Here is a 25,806-nt window from a genome sequence, read left to right on the forward strand (position 1 = left end):
GATATGTAGGTTGAATAACCTTCATTAATTCTTAATTGCAAATACCCTGAGATACCAAGACCTTACCCTTTAAGTCAGGGATAAGTAACCACTATTCAGTGTCAAGTTGGGCCTGTTGCTTGCTTTCTTATGGCACTAAACTCAAAATGGTTTATACATTTTACATAGTTGAGAAGGAAAAGCCTATGTTGGCATTCATAAATAAAGTTTTATAGGAACACAGCTTTACTCATTTGTTTCACTACTACCTGTGGCTGCTTTGGGGCTGTACTGTCACAACCGAGTGGCTAAGACACAAAGCAGATGGCCCTCAAGTGAAAAATATTGACTCTTTGGCCCTTTACCAAAAGTTGGCTGATCTGCTTTTTATTTAGAAGGAAGGCACGCCATACTTCAATTTCAAAGCCCAGGTAGGGATCACCGGACCAGGAGGCTTTGCCTGAAGTGCGGTATTGGGGGGCCGAGGGCAAAGATCTCCTTGTGAAAGGTTACTTGTTGCTCCTCCTCTTCCATTTACTTAGAGACCAACAAACAGTAAAGATTGAGGATGGGAAAGAAGAAAAGAGGAAGGGAAGAAATGTATTATTATTTGAAAGTGCTAAAACCAGAGGGGTTACAGTTCCATGTCAGGTACAGAGTAGATTTCCTTTTGGACAATTGTACCACTTCTCTCAGTTTCTACCATCCCACCAACAAGTTACGTGGTTCATTTTCAACATAGTGCCCAGCGAGTCCCATTGAATCATCTGTGGACCCTTTCCTTTGTTTGGTATAAGGACAGCGTCTCTCCCTACTATCGATCCACTCACCAGTGCTCAGGTACTTTCTGTTTGAGTAGTTCCTCAGCGTTTACTGGCAGCAGCTGAGCTGTGGGGGCTTCCCACAGATTTTGCAGGAAGAAGTTGTTCGAGGGCCCCTACCAACACAGGTGGAGATCAGAACACTTAGGTGAGGACAGACAACAAACTCGGGGCCACTGGGCTGCCATTAGCCTGGCCCTTCAGTCTCCTCAAGAATAGAATGGTAGATGTGCCTCCAGACTGCGATTTAGAGTCCAGGTTCTCTAGTCTGTTCTAGGCACTGTAAAGTCTTAAAACTAAAGGAAAGCACTTGGGCTGGGAATATGGCCTAGTGGTAGAGTGTACATGAAGCCCTGGGTTTGATTCCTCAGCACCACATATATAGAAAACGGCCAGAAATGGCACTGTCACTCAAGTGGCAGAGTGCTAGCCTTCAGCAAAAAGAAGCCAGGGACAGTGCTCAGGGCCTGAGTTCATGCCCCAGGACTGGCAAAAATAAATTAAAAAGGAATCACTTATGGTTGGGAGTCTAGAAGGAGGCAAACATGTAGGGAGAGAAAAAATCATCCCAAGTGATACATGCAACTCTAATTATTACACTGAAATTACACCAGCCCTTTCCCTCTTGCTCCCTTTATTGTTCGTTTAATGTTCCATTTTTAAAAGAAGAGTAAAAAGTAAAAATTAATAAGTAAATCAAATGCTGCTGGCTCACACCTGTAATCCTAGCTACTCAAGAGGCTGAAATGTGAGGATCACAGTTCTAAGTCAGTTGAGGCAGGAAAGATGATAAGACTACCTCCAATAAATTACCAAAAAGCTGAAAGTAGAGCTGTGGTTCAAGTGGTAGAGCACTAGTTAGTCTTGAGTATAAAAAGCTCAGAGAGACTTCATACGCATGCCATAAGAAATAATGTTTGTGTTCCATGAGAAATAATACACAAGCAACTCAAAATGTCTCGAAATAGCCAAGTCATTCTGTAACAAAAATCAGAGCTATCTGTGGGGTTGGTCAGAATATCACGCGTTTATTGCATTTTGAGATTTTACTTTGATTCTCTCTCCAGGTTTGATTTATTATGGTCATGAGTTATGGAGATTAGAAGTTGAGATTACATTAAAAACAATGATGGATTATCATAACTATTGGGACAAAGGCAGGAATGTGGTAGTTTTGTAAGGGTTCAAACAATTTTTTTTAGCGTATTTTAAAATTATGTAAATTAGTTAATGTGTTAGAAACGAATTTGTCTTTGGCCAAACCAATTGGTCCTATGAACTATAATACCTTCTGTGTCGAGGATTTAGAGAATGAAATAATCCGCTCACTAGCGAATAGCACATTCCCTTAAACGAGAGCCTACAGTTTTCAGGCTGCGACCAGGAGGAAGCAAAGGTGTTTACTATTAAAGCAAGGGGTTATGGGCAGGCCCCAGTTTCCAGAAAATCAGATTAGACTTCTGAAAGCAGCCAGCCGGAAGAACAAGGTGGCTCTTCTCCAGAGAACAGATAAGCACCCTGCTAAACCCTTTCTGATTCAAATCTGCCCAACTCAGTCAACCATTTCATCTCTTTTATATATGTATGCTATATGGTATGTGTATCTGATAAGGGGAGACTGAGACCGTTGGCAATTAAACTATTGTTTTCTATACAGGTCAGTCTAAAATGTACAACTTAAAGAATTATTGCAAAGTACAGTATCTATGTAACCCTACCTGGGTCAGTAAAGAAAATCCCTCTAGAAGTTTCCCATGACCCTCTGTGTCTTCCACAAAGGAGACCATTTGGTAGCAGTCTTCTTGCTTTCTTCTTTTTTGTAGTTTTGATCATCTAACAAGTGCTTTCTAACGGTCTCCCTTACTCTTTGACTTTTTCTTTTCTCAAATTCTTACCATTTGGGAGAAGAGTGAGTCTTTTTTTGTTGTTTCTCTATTCTTTTTCTACATTAGTTTAGAAGTTTTAATCTTCTCCTGGAGCATACACTTTAGCAACTCCTTTAGTGAACCTTGTTGATGAACTTTCTCAGGTTTCTCAAAACACATCTTTATTTCACTCTCATCCTTGAAAGACGATTCTTCTAGGTATGTATGTAAATATTGACTTTTATTATTATAGGTGCCCTTATGATTTGGCAATTAAACTATAATTTCTGACTTACAGTTTGTATTGCTTGTGTTGAGAAATTATCTGTTAATTTGTTTCCTCCACTTAATGAGAATAGGTTTGATCCTCATTTCCTTTTTGTTTGCTCCTTTATTTGCCTGCCTGCCTGCCTGCTTTCCCTCCCTCCTTCCCTCCTTCCCTCCCTCCCTCTCTGCTTCTCTCCCTCTCTTCCCTTCCTCCCTCTTTTCCTCCCTTCCTTCCTCCTTCCCCCTCTCCCTCCCTCCCTTCCTTCCACTTCCTTCCCTTCTCTTGCCTTTTCACAGTACTAGGATTTGAACTGAGCTACTAGCTAGCTACTGGGTGTGCTTAGATTGGGAGGTTTGTAGTTTGAGGCCAGCCCAGGGAGGAATGTTTATAAGACCATCCCCACAATTGAGTGCTTGGTAGTCTCTGCCTTTAGTCTAGTTACAACAGCAAGCCTTCAAATGCCTTCTATCTTATCTTCATCTCATCAAATTCAGCATGAAAACATGACCTATGAGAGGTCATTGTCAGATCTTAGAGAAAAAGAAATATAAGTGAAATTGGAACACAACTTCTGGATGTGGAGAGAGCTTGAATGGGTTGAGGTTAGTGCCGCAACTGGATGTCAAAAAATAAGAGTCCTATTTTAGCCACAAGAGTGGCTGTAACTTACATTCCCTACCAGAAAACCAGATAGAGCCCATCAAAAACAGCACTTGTCATTTCTTTCACTTGCTTGGGAGCTGTGTGAATTAAATAAGCTAACATTTTATAAAGAATCTGGAACCTCTTGAATGAAAAGTGTTAGGTAAGTATAGTTTCATAATCCTGCACTTCCTGTACTATTCTTAAAAACAAGCAAGCACACTGTCAACAGTTAATAGTCAAATATTACAGCAAGGGATAGGGGATACACTAGGGCTCCTTGGCACAAGTCAAAACTTCCTAAATAAACATCCAGAACCATAACAAGTCAAAGAAAGGCTAGATAAATGGAATTGCATTAAACTGCAGAGCTTCTGCATGGCAAGGGACATAACTAGCAAGATAAATAGCCCACAGATGGGGAGAAGATCTTCACTAGCTCTACAACAGACAAGGGCCTCATATCAAAACTATACTCAGAGTTAAGAAAAATTACCCCTAATAACAAATCCTCAAAGAAACAACCACTCAATTAATAAGTGGGCTAAAGAATTAAAAAGAGACTTCTCTGGAGAGGAAATAAGAATAGCCAATAGACACATGAAGAAATCTTCAACATCTCTGGCCATAAAAGAAATGCAAGTCAGAACAACATTGAGATTCCACCTCATCTTGGTTAGAATGGCCATTATCAAGAAAACAAACAATAACAGATGCTGGCAGGGATGTGGCCAAAAGGGAACCCTACTACACTGTTGGTGGGAATGTAAACTCGTTCAACCACCCTGGAAAGCAGTATGGAGGTTCCTTAAAAGTCTAAACATAGAGCTTCCCTATGACCCAACAATCCCACTTCTGGGCATTTACCCAAAGGATCACAAACAAGACCTAAACACTACAGCTGCCAGCACAACTATGTTCAGTGAAGCATTGTTTACCCTAGCTAAGACATGGAACCAACCCAGGTGCCCCCAAAATTGTGGCATATGTACACAATGGAATTCTATGCTTCCATTAGAAGTAATGACACTGCCTCATCTGTAAGGAAATGGAGGGACTTGGAAAAATCATATTAAATGAAGTAAGCCAGACCCAAAGAAACATAGGCTTCATGGTTCCCCTCATTTGTAATACCTAGTATGTGTCTAGGATAGTCTCAGCAGAGGATCACAATAGCAACTTGTGCTGATTGAAATGAACTCCAAGACATGGAAACAGGAGGTTTTCTTTTCCAATGTACTGTATGAAGTTATCTCCCTTTTCCTTTCGTTTTTTTCTTTTTCCTTTGGTTTATCCCCTGTTGTCACTGTTTTTGATTTTGGCACCCTGTGTCTATACTGTATACGCTTACGTGATTTGGGGAAGGGAAGGGAGAGACAAAGGACGGAGGGTGAACCAATGCAACTGTGGTACTTCAAGACACTTGGTTGGAAATGCGCTTTACGACTTAGGGGTAGAGGGAAGCGGGGGTGGGGAGGGAAAGGGGCCAGGGAAAGTAGGGAAAAAGGGATGAAGTAATGCTGTTCAACAAGAAATGTGCTCATTATTTTACTTATGTCACTGTAACCCCGCTGTACGTCACCTTCACAACAAAATAAAATAAGAGCCAATTGTCTTTCAATTATAATCAAGAGACCGAGGGAGACCTAGAACTCATCTTTGATTGGTGATACTGAAAGGTAAGAGTGATTATTGAGATTCAATCTGGGTTTTGTACTACTATACTTTAAACAAAATTCTTTTAGTTCCATCCAGCGAGCCTTCTGTTTTTACAAACTGTTGTCCTATATGGCAGAAGAGTTGAATTCTTGCAATGTTTCCAAATTAAGTAGAGAGGGTCACTTTCGGCTTTCAATTTTGCACACATACTCTTTACCTCCCCAAAGGAGATGGGTATAATATTTATCCCAACTCTGAAATTTAGCAATTCTTTTTGAAAACTTCTTTGAGGAGAAAATCCAGAGATTCATTAGGTTCTTACTAAATTACAAACATGTTTATTCCTTAAGGAGTTCTGTATTTTATTCTTCTTCTTTCAGACTTAGGATTGGCTAAAAGGAAGAATCTGTGCATTTCAAATGGATACTAAATGAGACTGGCAAGACCTAAGCCATGTTCGTTTATTATTTGAAAAAAATGTCAACTAATTGTACATTCTTTCAAGAGTATTTGTGCTCAGTATGTACTAGGCTCTTCTTTATGGGAAGTATGTATTTGACGACAGTCTGACAAAAGCTCCCAGGCAAATTAAACTTTCCCTCCCACTTTTCCTTTGAGAAACTCCAGATTCTTCGATTGCTCAGTGCCAAGTCATCTCTAAAAGCCATTCTCTTGGTTAACCACACATCAAACTGGGCCTGTAAGTCCGTGACTGGTTTTGCTTTACCTTTGCCTTCCAATTCTTTCACAAATCTTTGTTTTGCTCCTTTCTGTTGCTACAGCATCCTGATCCCTAAATGTAGCCTCAGCCTTGGGGTGTCTTTAACATTTTTATCCTACAGATTAAAAGGTATACTGTGCATCTTCTAAATGTATCTTTTGGCGGGGAATGAGGAAGGAGGTAACAAACAGTACAAGAAATGTATCCAATGCCTAAAGTATGAAACTGTAACCTCTCTGTACATCACTTTGACAATAAATAAGAAAAAAAATGTATCTTTTGTGCATGAGGAATGGCAGGTACAATTCCTATGTGGAAAGGACTTGTGCACATAAATTTGCTTGGAAAGGGTGAAATGACGCAAAGAAAGTTATCAATTGTCAATTTCAAAGTGTGTTGGCTTGTGCTGGAGTTCTTGTGGGGTGAAGGTAAAGAGAACGGCACTTTGTTAAAGAACACATCTGGTTCTGGCAGTGGACAAAATCCGATGGCTTAGTACTAGCCACTGGTTCTTCTGACAGATGGGTGAGGTGCAGGCTGGGAATATGGCTGGCCTATAGTGGCAGGAGTCCGTGTTCTCACGGCTTACCACCTTCAACCTTCAACTGCCGTCTCAGTGTCTTCTTTTCAATGATGACATCCCTGACTGTTCCACCTCAAATTGTTCTCCACGACTCCTCAGTCTTCTTCCCTGCTCTGCTTCCCATTATAACTGTGACTCTCTGACATGGCGTGGTTTTCCTTGTTCTTATATTCCCTTTTGTCACTGTCCCTCCACTAGAGTGGGAGATGGTGCATACAGCTGTCGCCCTCAGCATCTCGAATGGAACTGATGCCCAGTGGTCACTTAATAAACATTGGTGGAACACATGTCTGCTTGCATCTGAAATGGCTCAGAGACTGGGAAACACAAGACGATCGGAGAAGAGAAGCTGTTTGGCTAAGTGATTGAATATGTGTAAAGAGAAAAATTTAGAATGCATTCATGAGGTTCTACCAAACTGTTTCTGTCTCTGTTTTCCTGCCTCTGTTTCTTTGTCTGTCTGTCTGCCTCTCTCTCTCTCTCTCTCCCTCCCTCCCTCTCTCTCTCTCTCTCTCTCTCTCTCTCTCTCTGTGCTTGGACTTTGACTAATTTTTTTTTAAATTGTTGTTCAGTACAATTTGTTGACTGAGTCAGCTGCCTATTTTGTGTTAGGGTCTCCATTCAGTATCTGGAGTCTGAGGGCAAGGAGGGGACAGAGGAATATGGAAAGAAGAGCATATACTTCCTTCCACTACTTATTCTCACTGTGTGCTTCCACTGTTTGTTCTTCCATCGATTAACCCTTCTCCTGAAAGCCCAAGGCTTGTGAACTCTTGTGCATCGCTGACCTATCACAATCATCAAAGGCTCAGCCTGGTTCCCTAACACACGGACATCTTCTACCCATGCTCTCAATAATCTCTCTCTAGTGGGCTAATAAGCAAGAGTAGATGCAGCTTCTCATAGATCACAGTCCCTGCGTGGGGTCAATGTCTTTTCCTTATGTGATAATTCTCTGCACGCTCTAGCTTTTCTCCTTTCCTCTTTTGCAATATTATCACATCTAGGTCATTGCCCACATGAAAATGTGACAAACTATGAGAGAAAAGAGGAAACGCTGATGACCAGATAGCCTCAAAATAAATACAAGGATTAAAAAAAAAATCTAAGAAATGTTTGCGAGAGCATGAGAATTTTAATCCCTCTACATTTACACAACTAGAAAAAGCTAAAATGGTATAAACCAGGAAACTCCTTTAATCAGCCGAGTCTTTGTGGCTGTGGATGATGAATATGCAAGAATTCCTTGAATTTTTTTTAGGGCACAAAAATAATCACATATGCATTCTTAGTAGCTGTTTTGGGGTTATAAAGGATGAGTTTGCTGGTTAAGTATGTCGGAAAATTAAAGAGATAAAACATTTTATGCACCCCCTACAAATTCATTCCTGGTTTTCAAATTCAAATATTTCCAATGATCAGCTATATTACATTATGGGTACGTGTGCATATGTGTGCATTGCACACGCACACATGTATGCATATATACACATGGACATTTTACTGTGAGGCCCCAGGGAAACAAAGATGAGTCAGACATTGGTCCTACCCAAAGAAGAGCGAGAAGTCGTCCCTTCTTTCAGAAGTCTCTCAATCTGGTAAGGGAGATCAGGGAATGGAGTCATAGAGGAAGCAGGTTAACTAGCTGGTACTCTCACAGATAATGCAAGGAGAGTCTGGATGTAAAGCAAAGAACTATGTCTCCGGGGTAAAATTCTTACTCCTCATGCCAACTGGTGTGGGCATGTAAAGGACCTCCGTGACTGAATGTTTAAAAATGGGTCGAATGGTGGTAGTCTGTCTGTTCAGGTCATTAGAATTCACTTAAACTTCTGCACCATGATGTTAGCCACTGGGACAACAGTCTACTTCTCTGAAAGGGTTTTGGGAGCCCTGTACTGTCACTCTTCTCATCAACATGCACACCTGTGATTTCTGAGGTAAAGAAAGCACTCCGTATTTACACAGGTAGAAAGGCAACAGGAGTGAAAGTAGGACACTAATCAAGGAAAATCTTAGTGGCTATGGCTGATAAATATGTAAAGGATGCTCTTGAGTCCATGGATCCAAGACAGTACAGCCTGTATATTGGGTAGAAAACTCTTAGTAACTAGACGCACCATCTCAGTCACTGCAAAAGAAAAAAAAAAACCCTCAAAAAAAAACCCTTCATCTATTACCGCATCTTTGATCTCGTGTTGATATTCTCTAAAAATCAAATGGATGAGCCACATTTAACAAAGCACAAGTGATTCTCTCTCTGTTTTTTTTTTTTTTAATTTTCAGGTGAAAGCTTAAGAATAGACATAAACGGGGGGCTATAAGGAACAGAAAAGAACCAAGTAGAACCCGAGAAGTGGGCTATGCAAGCGAAACCGTCTCTTCTCAGCACTGGCTCAGCACTGGCTCCTGGAGGTAGGTGAGTAACCACCTTTACAAAAGCACCAACTGAAAAGTCTCATCGTCCTTTCCCTCCATACTACATGATGCGACTCACAGATTCATTACGTTTCAGACTGCAGAGAGACTTAGTCTTCTCGAGACGTGGGTGAGGAGAGAAAGCCGGGCCACAGCCATCTACACTGATGTGAAGACCGAAGAATTCACGAAGATCCGGATGTTTTCAGCCTCGGTTTCGAAGATGAGGGATGCCCACCGGACGGGCCAAGAAGAGAAGAGCATTTCAGACAAGACGGTGGCTGCGAGAGGCACTTAGGTGAGAAGCTTTAAGCAGTTCAGAAGCCAAGGAGGGAGACGCATACTGGAGAAGGACTAGCAAGGCAGGCAAGTAACGCGGAGGGCCCGCACAGCACTCCGAAGAACCCATACTGTGGAGCAATGGTTTGCACCCTTCAACACATACAGAATCTGTCAGGAAGATTGTAACCTCAGCTTCTCAGGAGGCAGAGATGTTGGAGGCTAGCCCAGACAAAAAGTTATTGAAACCCCCATCTCAACAACAACAATGACAACAACAACATAGGTATGGTGGTATGCAACTTTGACCCCAGATGTAAGGGAAGCTGTAGCTAGAAGGACAGAGGTCTGAGGCTGGCCCCCGAGGAAAATATGAGACCCTTAGGTGAGTAGCTGAGTTTGAATCCCTGGCGTTGGGTCAGATGTTAGCCTTTCAAAAACTGCACAGTGTTTTTCTGTGCACAATGTGAGCTGCAAATTCCTGCTAGCAACAATGGGGGATATACAAGGCATTAAACAGACACCCGGTATGATGGTATAGACAGGAAGGACGGTCAGGAGACAGGTCACGTGAGCTAAGGACGATCAGGCCTAGAACTGAGGCGGGGGAGTGAGACTGAACTTTGACGAGGGGGCCGTGGGTGGGGCGGGGGACAGGAAGGACAAAACAAGGACCCCAAGTTCTTCTACTTGTATTCGTGCCTTACAAGGCCCTCATCAAACCATGGAGTCTGTTTTTCCTTGACTCTGGACCGACCTTGTGATTGTTTATTTATTTTTGGCTAGCCAATTTTGGTTGAAGTGCTCCATCGCCTGTACGCCTGGAATCTTCGCTACTCCAGGAGGATGAGCTCGGAGGATTAAGGTTCAAAGCCAGACCGAGCAGGAAAATCCCTAAGAGTCTTACCTGCAATTAACCAGCAAACAGCCAGAAGTGAAGGCAGGCTCCGGCGGGAGAGGATGGGAATCCCCGGTGCGGGTTCAGAAACCAAGTCTGTGTTTGCAGTGGCTTCGTCGGCTTGGATGCGAGCGGTGACGGTGTCTCCCACGCGAGTGGCCATGGCTTAGCCGGATAGGTGAGGAGACCCGCCCGCCGGTCGCCCAGGCGTTCAGTCGCCATGCAGAGAGGCCGTGGCTGGTGACGGCACAGTCACCATCCCGCTCCAGGAGACACCGTCCAGCCTCCCTCCTGAACAACACCCCAGGACGGCTAGATCTTACCCCCCCAGCATGGACAACACCCCAGGACGGCTAGATCTTACCCACCAGCATGCACGGCGACGTTCACCGCCCCACGAATTCCAGGCTCTGAAACCAGGAAGTCTGATAGGGAGAAGTGAAGGACCGGCCGTCAACTCCAGCGAACACGCTCCTCGCCCAAGAGCAGCTCACCCGCCTGGCAGGGTCCATGGTGAAGGGTCAAGGGTCAGGGGCCAGAGGTCACCTCCACCATCAGGACACTACGGGTGGCCTTCTCTTTCTGCACGGTTGCTTCCTCCTCTTTCCACACACCGGGTAGGTATCGTGTCTCTTCTCTTGATAGCTTTTGTGGCTGAGTTTACTAATTATCAACAGCTACGCAGAGGGAGAAACAGGCAAGCTGTGCGTCAAAAGAGGGTCGGTGAAATGTAATCCAGAACTGCCTGGGTTAGGAGGAGCTTTCCTCTCTCACAGAAATCTAGACAGCGAAAGCAGCAAGTGGCGTGGCTTCTTTCCATGATGAAAGCCTTGACAACAACAAAATGGAAAGGAAGTTCTTACTTCCAAATATACGGACAGGCCAGGGTCTCTTCCTTTTCCCTGCTGAAAGGCATCATTAGCCTGCTATTTGGGACCACTGTATTGGATTTTTGTCTGTACTGCTAAATTAACAGAACTCCATCCTGATTGCATGATGTCAAGGGGTCTGTGGGTGAGAAGACTGGGCGTGAGGAGGACGGGAATCATGGGGCTGAAATCAAGGGGTCCGCTGGGATCTGGGTGCTCAGACGCTCCCTGGTGGCGGGCAAAGTTCATTTCTGTGCTTGTAAGACTGAGGCCCGATTTTCTCCTTAGCAAACTAGAGAATGACCAGCAACTATCAGCCCCCCGCGACCTCCCTTCCCACGCCTGTTTGCAGCATGGATGTTGGATTTATTCGCGGATAGTCAGCGTGAATCTCTTTTAATTTCTCTTCTGCAGCCAGCTGGGGAAAGCACTGCGGTTTTGTTTGCTTGTTGTTTGTTTTTTAGGCTCATCCTATTATCTTGGGCCCTCAGGCCCTTTTGACTAATGTCCTTGTTTTCGGGTCAATTGTTTTGGGAACCAAATTATATCTGCACAATGCTTTTATAGGCATCTCTAGAAACGGGGTGTGGCTCAAGTGGTAGAGTATCAGCCTTGAGCAAAAAAGCCAAGCAAGACCATAAGGCCCTGAGTTCAAGTTCCAGCCCCAGCACAACACACACACACACGCGCACACACACACACACACACACACACTATCTAGATTACTGGGAGGGAGGATGCGCGTGTATCAGAGTGAAGAATCCTGAACATCATCCTGGAATTCTGCTTACCATGGATCTGATGACGAAATCCTAACTGACACAATCAGTGTGTAATAAAATTGGAAACACATTACCTCCCGCCGCATGAATTCGATCACCGCCCATCTTCTTTCTTGCCAAGTTTCCCAGTTGGTTAAAGTGTGCAGGTGGACGTTTGCACTTAGAAGTCCCAGGGTCCTGTGGGTGTGTGACTGAGAGAACACCAAGGAGGTGTAGAGGAGATACCAGCCAGTGACAGTACCCCAGGACGGAAGAAAGAGCCACACTGAGGGGCCAGCTGCAGAGGAGGGGAGGGAAGTCCTCCCCACAAGAGGGGCATCGGTCCTCCCCGGGGCCCCGCGACGCTTGCTGTGTCCTTCACGGACACCTGACAGATCAAGCCACGTCTTTGAGGTTCTGTTCTGGTTTGGAAAAAAAAAAATGACTAACTCTTGGGAAAGCAAGCGTTTTCATCCTCCGGCCTCCCTGATGAAAAAACTGGCAACAGATAGGCCATTGATTTTCTTCTTTCAACAGGACCGTGTCAATTCTGTAACGCACTCTGGGATCTTACATAAGGCGTTTCTATTCCTCCGGAGACCAAACAAAGAGTTTATGAGGAAACCTTGACAGCATGCGGTATTCGGATTCTAATTTTACTCACCTGCAAAACCGTTCCCCTTCTAGCATCGCTTTACTGAAATCATGGCTGTGCTCTTAATTAACACTTTAATTGGCTGGTACTTTCTCCATCCGGTTCTCTGGGGGGAAGGGGGCTGGGTTTTCTGTTTAACTTTCTTGTTAATTCCTGAGCAGAACCGTGAAATTTAATTAGGAAAGTAACCAGCTTTGTAACAGCAGTCCTAGGACTAATTAGCCCATACCGTCTCAGATTCCACGTGGCGGCGTACACACATTTTGCATCGATCGTGTCTCAGATAAGACACTGTTCGTGTACAGCCTCAGCACGTGGTCCAGTCTTTTCACTTTCCTTACAGCCGGTGAAATGAGCAAAACTAACTTAAAGCCTTCATATCGGAAAGACAAGCGTCAGAGGCGCAGGGGCAGGGGCTTTCCGTACTGCGCGATGGGTGTTTCCTCTTGCTGTGGGACAGATTGCCGCTAGCTTAGCAGCGTGGTGTAGGGCGAGTCATCGCCTCACCGTCGCGGGGTCGGATCTCAGGGGAAGACCACCGTGGGCTCCACGGCGCTTCCCCGCGGGCCCGGGATCCCCTTCCCAGCCTCCGGGGTTGCAGGAGCCACGGAAGTGCCCTTATTTCCTAGTGGGGGTCACCCTCCCTTCCTTCTCCTCCAGCAGGGTCATTTCTGGCCACCCGACTCCACGGCACTAACAGTGTGCCAAGTGCCTTTCTGCTCCACTTTCCTCATGGTTGGACAGCTGCACAAGTCTTGGTTTGGAAAGGGCGCGGCTGACGAGGTCGGGGTCCCCCCCCCCCGCACTCTCCCTTCCACTGTGCAGCAGGACATCATCATTACGGTCACCCAGAACTGATTCTGCAGGGTGCCTGCGCCCCAAGGCAGAAACCTGGAGCCCCTTTAGAATTCTGTGGACCTTGCTCTGCCTCAGGGGGAGAGAGAAGCTGAGGTCCTCCCTCCCCAGCTCCCTCCTCCCCCCTCGTGTGCTCCGGAGCTGGAGAAGGCTGCTGGCAATGGCCCCGCGTCTGCCCCGTCGGGCCTGCAGGGCGGGAGGAGGCCATCTCTGCAGGCTGCGCTCCTGGGCTGTGCAAGTGGATCGCCTGGTGAAATCATTCCAGTTTAGAAAGCCATCAACGCTGTGAGATGGAAACATACCTAAGTTCCACACGTCAGCATTCAACCCCAGAAAAACCTCTTTTTTTTGTGTAGGGGCCAGTCCTAGGGCTTGAACTCAGGGCCCAGGCCCTGTCCCAGAGGCCTTTTCCTGAAGGCTTTTGCTCTACCATCTGAGCTCCACTTGTGGCTTTTCTGGTGATTCATTGGAGACCAGGTAAGTATCTCACAGACTCTCCTGCCTGGGTTGGCATCGAACTGTGACCCCCAGATGGCAGCCTCCTGGAGTAGCTGGGATTACCGCTGTGAGCCGCCAGCGCTTGGTGAAAACGGCTTCTCTGTTGAAGAGAAATACAGCACGGTGCAGAAGAGGCCAAGCAGAGGGGGCTGTAGACGCTGCCTCCGGGAAGGCCTGCCGGCGAAGCTCTCCCTCGGCTGACGTCTGTGGACTGGTACTGGGAAGGGTTCCTACCATGTTAACTGGAGCGACAGAAAGCGCTTGCACCCGGGGCATGATGCTACTCAGGCCAAATCTCTGCTTCTCTTCCCGAGTCTGGCCGTGGGTTTGTGCGAGGCACTGGGCACCGTGCGACCAGGCTCCAGCTGAACCCCAGCACCAGGTCTCCAGGGAGCTTCCTTGCCACTTAACACGCGCATGTGTCGTCCCAGTCCTGGCAGGGGCCTTGAGCAGATCCTAGGCACCGCCCCTGGAAGATGGCTGTTGGGAGCCTGGACCTGCGTTCTCCTGGACTTTGCACTGGACCTGGGGGTGGTCTTGCCCCCTCCCCCCCAATTCCAGGAATAAAGTACATGAGAATGTGCTAACCTTCACCTCCGGAGTGTAGGCTCTACTGCCCTGCAACCTCAGCATCGATCCTTTTCCTCTGGGAAGACAGGAAAAACCAGAGCAGAGCAAGAGGCAGGCTGTCCACATGCGTGCCCTGGTTCACACGGCCGTGGGGCAAGTTACTTAGCCTCTGCCTGCTGTCTCTCTCGGTTTCTTAACAGTACCACCTCACAGAGCAGGTAAAAACGGCAACTTACAGAACGCGCGGCCATGGCTCGAGGTGGTGGGGAATGTGGAGAGGAAGGGCGGGTGAATGCACTCACAACAGCCACCGTACGCGTGTGAGGACGGAAGCAGGTAGATCGAGGAGATGGGTGCAGTTGGGAGAGATGAGCGAGAATGACGGAAGTACGACATTAATCAAGATGGACTTGACTCACAAACGAACATATTGAATTAAACCTCTTTGTCAAATTCCTTGAAATAACAATAATAAATACATTAGAAAAGAAAGAACGGATGGATTCGTTTTTTGTGGCATAGAATCGCTAGAGTATGTCAATAGTTCCAAATTAACCCCTTTTCTTCCTTTCACTTTTCTCTCCTCTTTCTCCCTTCTCTTAGTTGTCCACAGAGAGAAAGGTCCGAGATATCCGCCCCCCACCAGCTGATTATCTTTCCTTAAGCCTTGACATAAAAACAGTATGCAGAGATTTTTTTTTTCTGTCAATACATACAAATATGGTCCAAGATCTGTGGCTCATGCCTGTAGCCCCCACAACTCAGGGCAGAAAAGTTTGGTAGAGTCCAACTTCCAAAGTTACCAGCAAAATTAGGGCTGGAGGCACAGCTCAAGTGGTCGAGTTTCAGGTGGGTAAGCACCAGGCCCCGGTTCAAATCCCAGTACCACACAGAGGTTCAACGTGTGCTCATTAGTACAGGGGCCCTTATGCCGTTGCCCCAAATCTTTTATTTTCATCCAGGATGGTTTCTGAGAGTTGACTGTTAATCATAATAGTCCTCACTGATGAAATTTGACTGCTTTCCATAATGGTAAGTGATACTCACATGTATAACTGTGCTATGTAACTTTGTAGGATCTGTCATGTAAGTAGATTCAAAAAGTAAAGAAAAATCCTTCACTCCAACATTTAGCTCAGAATGTCTTCCCTAAACATTATTTTTAAAATGAAAGTGGCCATTTTGTGTTCCCAGTGGTATACTTCAACTCACTTTCAATAGAGATGTAAATTTCTACCCCAAATGTGCTGTGCTTCTCGGCAACGTCTGTGCTTCGGATGGACAGTCTAGAAGGGGCTCAGGCATTACTACCCAAAAGGACACCGTGGCCAAAGGAGGGTTAAGATTGCAGCACAGGAGAGTCCTTCAAGGAGAGGACAGCGTTGAGGGAATGGCCACTGGACACAGGCTCTAGGGTATTGCTCAAATGCCGGGGGCGCTTTTAGCGGGTGATGAGAAATCAGCGCTTGAACCCGACATAGCTGTGTCAGACCGGGAATCAGGAGAAAGACAAGGAATCAATAAACGCAAAGTACAAAACTTCACTCGCCAATCAGTGCAACAATTAGATGGATGAGGTCAAGAGAAAACATCAAAGCACAAATGAGGGACCAAATTAATGTCTGATAGTTTCAAAAATCTCCAGAAGCCGTCTAATTCATCCACCTTCTCTCTTTCTCCTCAAGAGACTGTGTTTTCATCACCTAAGGAAATATTTGTCACAGATTAAAGACTAATGAAGTCCTTTCTTTCGGTCATGTGCTTTGCCAGCTATTAACATAATGAGGCCTAAATCTTCATGTATTTCATGGGCCTGCCTCTGTTTTGGAAGGCACAGAAGACAGATCTGGACACATTTTCATCCTAACCTCTTAGTGAATGCTACTGATAGTACGCAGTGACACAGAGATGAGAGCCTCTCTCCCAAACTCGTGAATTTCACCAGAATTACACGTTCTCATGAGACCCACTGGAGCCCAGCAACGCCAATGCATTTGAATTTCTAGTTTTATTTTCTTCAACTCACTTCAGCTTACGTTTATCTAGGCAGATTTCAAGGAGGAACAATGAAGGTCGGAAAACTACGAATCAAATTAACTCATTCTTTAAAAAGAACACACATTGAGTTTCCAAGATATTCCAGCTGTCCATTGTATACCACATGACCAAAAAATAGCTAAACTTTCAAATGGCAGATGAAAATAAGGTGCTAACTTTTCTTGTCTGAGACTGAGACTTGAGCTCGGTGTCTGCCGCTTGGGCTCACTGGAGGTGTCCTATCACCTGAGCTAGGCCCGCAACCTATGATGTGTTCATTTTTGAGTAGCTTCAACTCACCTTGCCTTTGTGTCATTTCAATTTTTTTTTTTTTGCCAATCCTGGGCCTTGAACTCAGGGCCTGAGCACTGTCCCTGGCTTCTTTTTGCTCAAGGCTAGCACTCTACCACTTGAGCCATAACGCCACTGCTAGCTTATTTCTATATATATGGTGCTGGGGAATCGAACCCAGGGCTTCATGTATATGAGGCAAGCACTCTACCACTAGGCCATATTCCCAGCCTGTGTCTTTTCAATTTATCGCATAGTCTATACTTCCATGGCTAAGTAATTCCAATTATTCAACCCCTACTCAGGAAATCCTTGCATACCTACCACACACAGGCAATACCCCTGGCAACACTCCAGTGTGTGTTTCATTACCTTTAGCCGGTGGTACATTTTCTTCAGTGCATATGCTTCCTCTTCTGTTTTAGGAGTAAGTCTTATCACCTTATCACTATAGAACAAAAAACAAAGGGGGGGGGGAGGAAATAAATTAATTCCCAAGAATAAAGACATTAACCATTTCTTTTTTTAAAGCACCTCTTAACAATCTGCTTTGACATTTAAGGAAAACAGCAAGACTTAGTGCATATTTTATGCAGTTCTTATTATTCCCTGACTGCATTGTCTTTTATCCTTATCTCAGTCCTAAGGCAGGGCCTCCTTCTACTAGAAACTCACATCTTATATAATAGATGCAGAAAGAGGCCACCAAAGGCCAGCTCAGTGGGAAGAAGGGACAGAGATCGTCACGAACAGTTCAGAGCAGAGACAGCAGGAGATAGTTGATGATAGAAGAACCGTCCCTTTTCTCATCTGCTGGGCACGCCCTCCGCCATTGAGCTCGCCCCAGTCAGCTCCCACTGTTTTCTTTAACCCAAAGTCGAAAAGGTGTAGAATGTCTCACACACGACCCAGAGAACAGGCCCCTGCCCTGTGCAGAGCAGCTGGAGCCTTTCCACGTGGAGAACAATGGATTAACCCATCCCTTCAGCGCCTCACGCCTCCAAAACAGAACTTCCTGACTGACCCGGGGCAAACGGGAGGCCCAGGTGTGCAGTGAGATACCGATGGCTTTGCACGTTTTAAGTACAAGTTTAAAACCAATCTCTACAACCGCGAACATTGTACCATCATCAAAATTACATCTGGACACAGCACGGGACTTGAGGTGTTGCTCTGTCTGTGGCATCTTTCAGGGATGACACCGTTCCTAGGCTGACCGAGAGGTCTTCTCCATTTCCAGATGTGTCAGGACACAGGTTGGGAAGCACAGCTCTAGATACAATAATCGCATGGGTGTAAGGGGTTTCTCACACCGTCGATGCTTGTAAAATATTTATTAATACCTTGGCTTGAGGGCGGTTGCTGAGAATGATTAGATTACAGGGAAATTAAAAAAAAAACCCAAGTGGGTAAAGTACAATGGAAACCAATATTTTTCTGTAATTTTCTATGACAATCACCCAAATATACTCTTATCCAATATATAGATATGTATGTATCAGAAAACAGAAACCGCCAGTTTACCCACAAATTTTCTCTCCAGCCCCCACAGGGTACCTGAGAGAAGCAAGCTTTCCCACGATCTTACTTCCCAAAAGAACCGCAAGATGAAGCGAGGTTAATGTCGAGCCTATCCGTGTCTCTACAGCGTGACTTCCGGACTTGCTGGGCACTTACTATTATTATGAATTTCTTTTTGGCAGTGCTGGGGTTTGAACTCAGAGCCTGAAACATGTCATGCGGGTGATCTACTCTACAATCTACACCTCTCACCATTTTTGCTTATGTTATTTTTCAGGTAGGGTCTTACTTGGGTTTTTTTGTTGTTGTTGTTATTTGCTCTGCGAGTCTTAACTGCTGTCCTCCTACTTGTGTCAGCCATGTAGCTTGGGCTATAGGCACGTGTTCTTATATCTGACTTGTGGCTTAGGATAGACTTTTGCCAACTTTTTTCTGGGCTGGCCTTGGACCACAATACTCTTAATCTCTACCTTCAGAGCAGTCAGGATTAAAGGCATACAACACCACACCTAGCTTCTTCTTGTTTTTTGGGGGCTATGTATTCACTTTCAAATTAATTTAACTTTGTAATTACAAGTAATTTCACTATACTTTCCGGAGGTCCATGATTAAAAAGACTCTTGGCTTGCTGACAATAATTTAGTACGTTTTAGGCATTACAATGTTAAAATAGCATTGCACCTTGGTTTCCTTGAAGATCACACAAAACAATCTCTCTATATTAATGTCACAAAGCCTATATTTCTGAAAAAAATAAAAGCTAGTAGAGATAAAAATTGTCAAACCAATGTAAAGCAGCTCTAAAAGGTTCAAAATTTAAATGTTGTCACAATTCCTTTTATTTCTGCTACATATCCCTTTGGCTTTCATTTTTCTTGGCTTCATCATGTCCTGGCCTCTCCAACATGACCCAGTACAAATCTTGGCAGAGAAGGAAAACTCAACAGTGTGATAAGGCTTTTTGGATGGATGGATCACTTGACAGCTTATTGAGAAACACCTCCATCTGAGGGCCTGTCTGCCCCTCAAGAGTGCAAAGAAAGCAATCTGTAGTCGTTTTACAGCCATGAAAACATTTTTAAAGAGATGGATAATTCAGCCCTGCACTCAGTTCCCCTTCCTTGAAGACAGGATATAAAGGAATGTCCCTGGGATTATTTAATCTGGGAAGTGCCTGCTAAAGACCAGATTTCTTATTTTCAACAACACCACCTCCCCTCCCCCCCCACCAAAAAAAAAAAGAAATGAGGGAGGAGGTAACAAGTTGGATAAGAAATGTATGCACTGTCTTATGTATGAAACTGTAACTGTTAACAATAAAGAAATGAAAACACACACACATACACACACGCACAAACTATTGGGTATAATTTTAGAAATGCGTTTTTTTTATTATTTTAATTCAGTATTAAAGAATGGAAAATAAGGGAAAAGAGAGAAAACGGGTGGGCACAAACAGCCATGCATTTATTCAATGTCTAAATGTGAAAATGGAACCAGGTATCTTGAGGAGATGGGTGGGGTTGGGAGAGACGGGGGAAATGATGGAAAGGACACACTGGTCAAGGTGTATTTGTGCTCACAAACTCACATAGTGAAACGAAATTCTTTTGCTCAACTATGTTAGTAATGATAATAATAATAACAACAACGATAATATAAAGGCTATTTAGGAAAATCCATGAAATATCATAGTTTTATAAACTAACAAGTTATTTTGATAAACTGAGCACTGGTGGTTTACTCCTCTAACCCTAGCTTCTCAGGGAGCTGAGATCTGGGGATCTCTGTTCAAAGCCAGCCCAGGTAAGAAAGACTCTGAGACTCTGATCTCCAATTAACCACCAAAAAGTCAGAAGTGAAGCTGTGGCTCAAGGAGTAGAGCACTAGCCTTGTGCCCAAAAATCTGAGGGACAGTGTCTAAGCCCTGAGTTCAAACCCCAGGAAAGGCACAAGAAAATAAAAAAGAATGAGATTGTTTTTCCCCTTCTGCTAAGTAACAATATCACTTAAAGCCTTGTGGCTATTCTTAGGGCTCAAGATGAGGAAACTGAAGGAACAGTTGTAGCTGATGTTAGGAGGACTGCTGGCTAACCAGGCACTTGTGTGTACCTGTCAGGGAATCAGACATTTCTAACTGAGAAAGCCTACAGACAGTTTCCAAGGAAGGACTGCATGAACAGTTTAAGTTACAGCTTAAGGCTACAGTATAGAGCCAGTAGTGTCCTAGTACACTGCCAGACAAGTAATATTAATACTCATCCACTGATATCATATTACTCTTACAGGACGAATGAGGCTATCCTACATGCATAGCAGCATGAAGTTTGGTTAGTAATCCCCACGTACAGTAACAAGAAAACAATAGTAAATTGAAGGAAACAATAGTCAATTTACAAAGTATTTTAAGCCAGTTGCCAGTAGTTTATACCTGTAGCCCTAGCTACTCAGAGGAGGAGACCTGACAATGTGGTTCAAAGCCAGCCCAAGCATGAAAGTCCATGAGATTCTTATCTCCCACTAATTACCAAAGCCACAAGTGGAGATGAGGCTCAAGCAGGTAGAGTACCAGCCTTGAATGACAAAGCTAAGGGAGAATGCCCCAGCTCGAAGTTCAAGCCCCAGTACCAGTGACACGTCGACACACACAAAAGTACTTTAAATGCCTAGAGAGAATGTGTGTGCTTAAAGAAGAGAACTCAGCAAATGTTCTCCACATTCCTCTCAATATCCTTACTGGAGGAACAGGGCCCAACTCCCCATCTGTGTTTTTGTTTTAGAGTTTGAGGACTGTGTCGTTCATCGTTGCTCTGTACTTTGAGCTAGCGAGAGCACCTGTGTTTTGTAGGAGACGTGAATGCCTTCCATAACTTCCTGTCCTGTTGAAAGACACAAATGTGCGTGTGTCACCAGATGCGGGTGAGGTTTAGGGAGGTTTCCATTAAAATGTAGGAACCCTTCACTGAGGGTCCTTGATTCTGATCACAGAAGAAGAATGTCTGGACAAGTCATGATGGTAAGAAACCATGGCAGAGCTTGACTGAGTAAGTAAACAGGCAGGCAAGCAGACAGACAGATAGAAAGCAGACAAGCAGAAGGACAGGGGACACTCTAGCAGAGTGTGGGTGCTCTCACAGGGAGACACACACACACACACACACACACACACACAGATCCTTGGGTTGTTGAGGTATTTATAGGGCAAAGGCAGGGGGGTCAGGCGTCAAAGTCATGTGCAGATAGGTGTTTGTGTCTTTGCTCTAATCACAGCCGGGATTACTTTCTTAGTTTCCAGGTAAGAAGGCCCCTAGCCATAAAACAGATCCTTTTCCTTGAGATGAGCAAGGTGCTTCGTTTTGGGGAAGCGTGTTTCTCAGGAAGGCAGGCATCCTGTCAGACAAGTCTCGGTTCCTGGGGTGAGGAACGCACCCCTCAGGAAAGAACAAATCCTGTTGTCTCTCTTTAAAGCAGCGACGGCACCTCTGTGCTTCCGAGTCGCCTTCGCCAGCCCTCAGGTCCCTCCCGTGATCCTGTGTCATTTTCTCCCAAATGACTTAATTCCCTGAATCTTAAGTACGTGAAGGAAGACCTCCTGCTTTTGCTGTGAGCTGACCATACCTCATTTCCCCCCCAGTCTATCTGGCTTCATTTCCCCTACACTGACTTCGTTCCCTTGGTGTTTAGGGACGTGGATGGACGAGTGGTAAGCGTGAGCTCTTGAATTCCTGGTGGCGTGTAGCAGGCCCCCTTCCCCCGAGGCTCTCCATTTTCCTTTCAGGTCCTTCTCAGGAGCTCCCACCACAAGTCCATTATGAAACTGTACGTTACTTTGTGACTTACAGAACTACCTTATGAACACATGGTTGTAAAAACTGCAGGTTACGGGGCATATGAGATGTCCATGGTGGGCTGGGGATATGGCCTAGTGGCAAGAGTGCTTGCCTCGTATACATGAAGCCCTGGGTTCGATTCCCCAGCACCACATATATAGAAAACGGCCAGAAGGGGCACTGTGGCTCAGGTGGCAGAGTGCTAGCCTTGAGCGGGAAGAAGCCAGGGACAGTGCTCAGGCCCTGAGTTCAAGGCCCAGGACTGGCAAAAAAAAAAAAGTCTCATGAGATGTCCATGTCCTCTTCTGGGGGTTTGAACTCAGGGCCCTGGGAGCTCTTGCTCACTACCACTTGAGCTGCACCTTCAGTCCAGCTTTTTTACTGGCTATTTGAAGATGGAGTCTCACAGACTTGTTTTTAGCCCCAGGCTAGCTTTAAATTTCAATCTTCTAGGTATCAGTCTTCTAAGTAGCTTGGATTACAGGCGTGAGCCACCAGCATCTGGCTTCCCTGTATTTATACTGAGCTTGTATCATTAGACATCATTGAGGCCTGGCTTTTCCAAATCTAAATACTGCTCTGGAAGCAAAACCACGAAACTGCTGGAAGAGGTGCTGTGGCTCGAGTGCTGAGCCCTGGTGTTGAACAAAAAGAGGCCCAGGGACATGGCCCAGGTCCTGAGGACCGGCAAAAACCAAACCAAACCCGAAATACGAATCTGCAGTTACTTCTTTTTCTCACATCTGCCCCCAGGTCACTGGGTTTGTCTCCTCCAGTATGACTCCCTCCTTCCTTAAGTGGAGGAAGAGAGTAAGGATGGATTTCAATTTGGATCCTATCACTTGCTCGAAAGCCTAAAATATGGAAACCCACAAATCCTAATTCTTACATTGGGGAAAATAATGAATATTTGTATAAAAGACTTGTGAAAATGATTTCCTTAAGCATACTTTAGGGCTATCATGTCTGAAGCATATCAGTAGGTGCAAGGAAATTAGTGATTTCCTGCTCAGGGTAGTTTATGCCCAACTTAATAAACCTCCCTAAACACAGTAGCTATCATTATGACCTCTATTAGGAAAGACTCTTCATCTCCTTCAGATTTAAAAGATATTTTTTCAAATGGATTTCATAATAAATCCCAGACACAATGAAACACAGCTTCGTTGGGGATCCATGTAACCTTTTGTTGCTGCTCTGTGTTTTGGGTTTTGGCCTTTTTGTCATCCGCGTTTGACCTGACCCTTGATCAGCTTCTCAATTTGGAAATATTTACTCTCCTCTTAGGTGGCTCTTTGGCATATGATACACACATAAATTAGGCCATCTCGTTGTTTTCCACAGCAGTGATTTGGGACACAAGACCTCTTCCCCCCAAAAGGGGGATGTATGTAAAGAAAGTCTTGTAGAGATTTTGGAGGGGGTATCAGTACAAGCCACATATATAATTTTTTCTTTGATGCATTTTTTTTTATTAAAGTGATGTATGAGAGCTTGCAGTGACAGGAGTCAGATAGAGAATACATTTCCTTTTGAACAATCTCACCCCTTCCCTTGCTCTCTCCGTTTGTCCCTCCTTTCCCCAGTTCAACATAGTGTCTAGTGAGTACCACTGCTGCATTTGTTGGCCCTTTGTCCCCCTATTTCTGTGCCCCCCTCTTTCCCCTCCCAAAGACAGATACAAACAAGACAAAAGGAAAAGGAAAAAAGAACAGCAACAAAGAGGAAAACCTCTCGTCTCCATGTAATGTATAATTTTTAATACTTTGAAAGACACAGCTGACCTAGGTGTGTTTTCCCAGTGTTACCCTTCATAGGGCATCAGAACTGATGGCTAGTGTAGCTTTGGGCTGTTCTTCCAAATCTAATTTCCTGTCTCAAGCCCTGACAGGGCTCTCGATTGTGCCAAGACATTCTCCTTCCCTCTCTGTCAGGGCAGATGCTGATCTGTCAAGCAGGGTGCTCTGGTATGAGCATAGTTTGTCTTTTTACCAAAACTCAAGCTGAGACCAAATTCCTCCAGGTATCCGTACGGGCCCTGGGAGGCCCGGCGGGCGGTTCTCAGGTGGTGGGGATGGGGCCCTCCTGGGGAATTACTGCTTTGCCCTTAGGAATGGGGCGGCTGAGATGGAGAGATTTTCCTTCTTCACATGGCTTTCTGGCCATTCTGCTTTTCTGCCATGCGTGGAGTAGCATCCTACCCTCACTGGACACCAGGCTGATGCTGGCACCCAGTTGTGAGCTTCCAAACTCCGCAAAACTGGGAGAACTCTATAAGCTTTTTGTTATAACCACGGAACACAGACTAAAACACATCACTTGTGTGGCTCCTGACAACTTGTGTGATTCGGGGATGGTCATGTGTTACAAATTGGCCTCATCACCTAGTGGCAAGAATGCTTGCCTCATATCCATGAGGCCCTGGGATCGATTCCCCAGCACCACATATACAGAAAACGGCCAGAAGCGGCGCTGTGGCTCAAGTGGTAGAGTGCTAGCCTTGAGCAAGAAGAAGCCAGGGACAGTGCTCAGGCCCTGAGTCCAAGGCCCAGGACTGGCCAAAAAAAAAAAAAAATAATAATAATAACAACAAATTGGCCTCATCAGGTGTAAAGGAAAATTGTTACTCTATGGCAAGGGGGGATTTTCTATCTTGGATGTAAATAGGAAAGGCGCTGTCCTCTTGCGGGTGACAGTCTGTAATTAGGAAGGCAGCAGATGTAACTCACTGTGGAATGTTGAGTGACCACCAAAGCTTATCCTACTGCTAGACTCCATGTTATACATTGTAATAATAAATGTCTTTATTGAGTAGGCCAGTTTGAGAGAGGCTTTCTTTTACCTGTAAAAAAAAAAAAAGCATCCTAAACAATAACAATAATTTTACTGGGCTTGGCTATTTTTAGAGGAATAAGAGAAACTAATGGAATAAATTTACTGTTCAATCAGTCTTCCAAAATAGGGATATATCCATTGACAGTCTTCATTTCCTCTCAAATATCTCTTGCTCAAAAATTTTTTTTTTAATTTTTGTGGCACCTTAAAACACTGTGTGTGTTTTACAGAAGGAAGATTTAGAGAACTTCAAAACTAAGATTCACCTGATACTCTAAAAGGAAATAAAAGTAGTTGAAAGTATTTGCTGAACTTTCTAAAAGCTTGTATTCTATGGAAGAGTTAACTGGGATAGTAACTTAAAAAATTTTTTTTCATCCTCGAGCCCAAAGAAATCCATTACATAATTCTATCTAGAAAAACTATGTTTACATGTAGATTTTACGTAATAAAGTGCTTGGGCCCTAGAGCTGCATTTCCTTTGTTGAAAGATTGCATTTGACGCACATGAAAAATTTCATTAAAAAGCAATAAATAAGGGACAACTTGGCAGTGCACACTCTTGGGAGCTAAATGGACTCCCCATTCTCTGTTATGGTTTATAGTTGCAATATAAAGTACTCAGAATGAGGAATTGCCCTCTGACAGTTTGCTCAGGACATGAAGATTTAGATTTCACCTTGGGATTAAAGTTAGGCAGCAGTGATGACTTTATTTATTTATTTATTTATTGCCGTCATTTTAACAGCAGGAAGAAAAAAACCCAGTCTTCGAAAGACTTACTGATGTACTTTACAATAGAAATTTTCTTAAGCAATCATGTGTGTGCCATGATATCTCACATGAAATGGATAATCAATAAACATTTGCTGAATTGAATTGGAAATTGGCTTTTTTTAAAAGCCACATCATCTATTAAGTACCCTGAATTTGGCTTCCACTGTAAGTTAT

The 25,806-nt window shown here is 44.5% G+C and overlaps 1 protein-coding gene across 1 annotated transcript in view; it reads right to left on the reverse strand.

Moving 5' to 3' along the window:
• The window catches only part of Cpa6 (carboxypeptidase A6), a 244,219-nt gene that overhangs the window by 134,698 nt on the left and 83,715 nt on the right, over nt 1-25,806 (reverse strand). The window contains exon 2 of the mRNA XM_048358676.1: nt 17,042-17,117. Coding sequence (XP_048214633.1) covers nt 17,042-17,117 — 76 coding nt within the window. The remainder of the gene's footprint in view (nt 1-17,041; nt 17,118-25,806) is intronic.

The sequence above is a fragment of the Perognathus longimembris genome, chromosome 12 (genome assembly GCF_023159225.1).
Source record: "Perognathus longimembris pacificus isolate PPM17 chromosome 12, ASM2315922v1, whole genome shotgun sequence".
Classification (NCBI taxonomy): domain Eukaryota; kingdom Metazoa; phylum Chordata; class Mammalia; order Rodentia; family Heteromyidae; genus Perognathus; species Perognathus longimembris.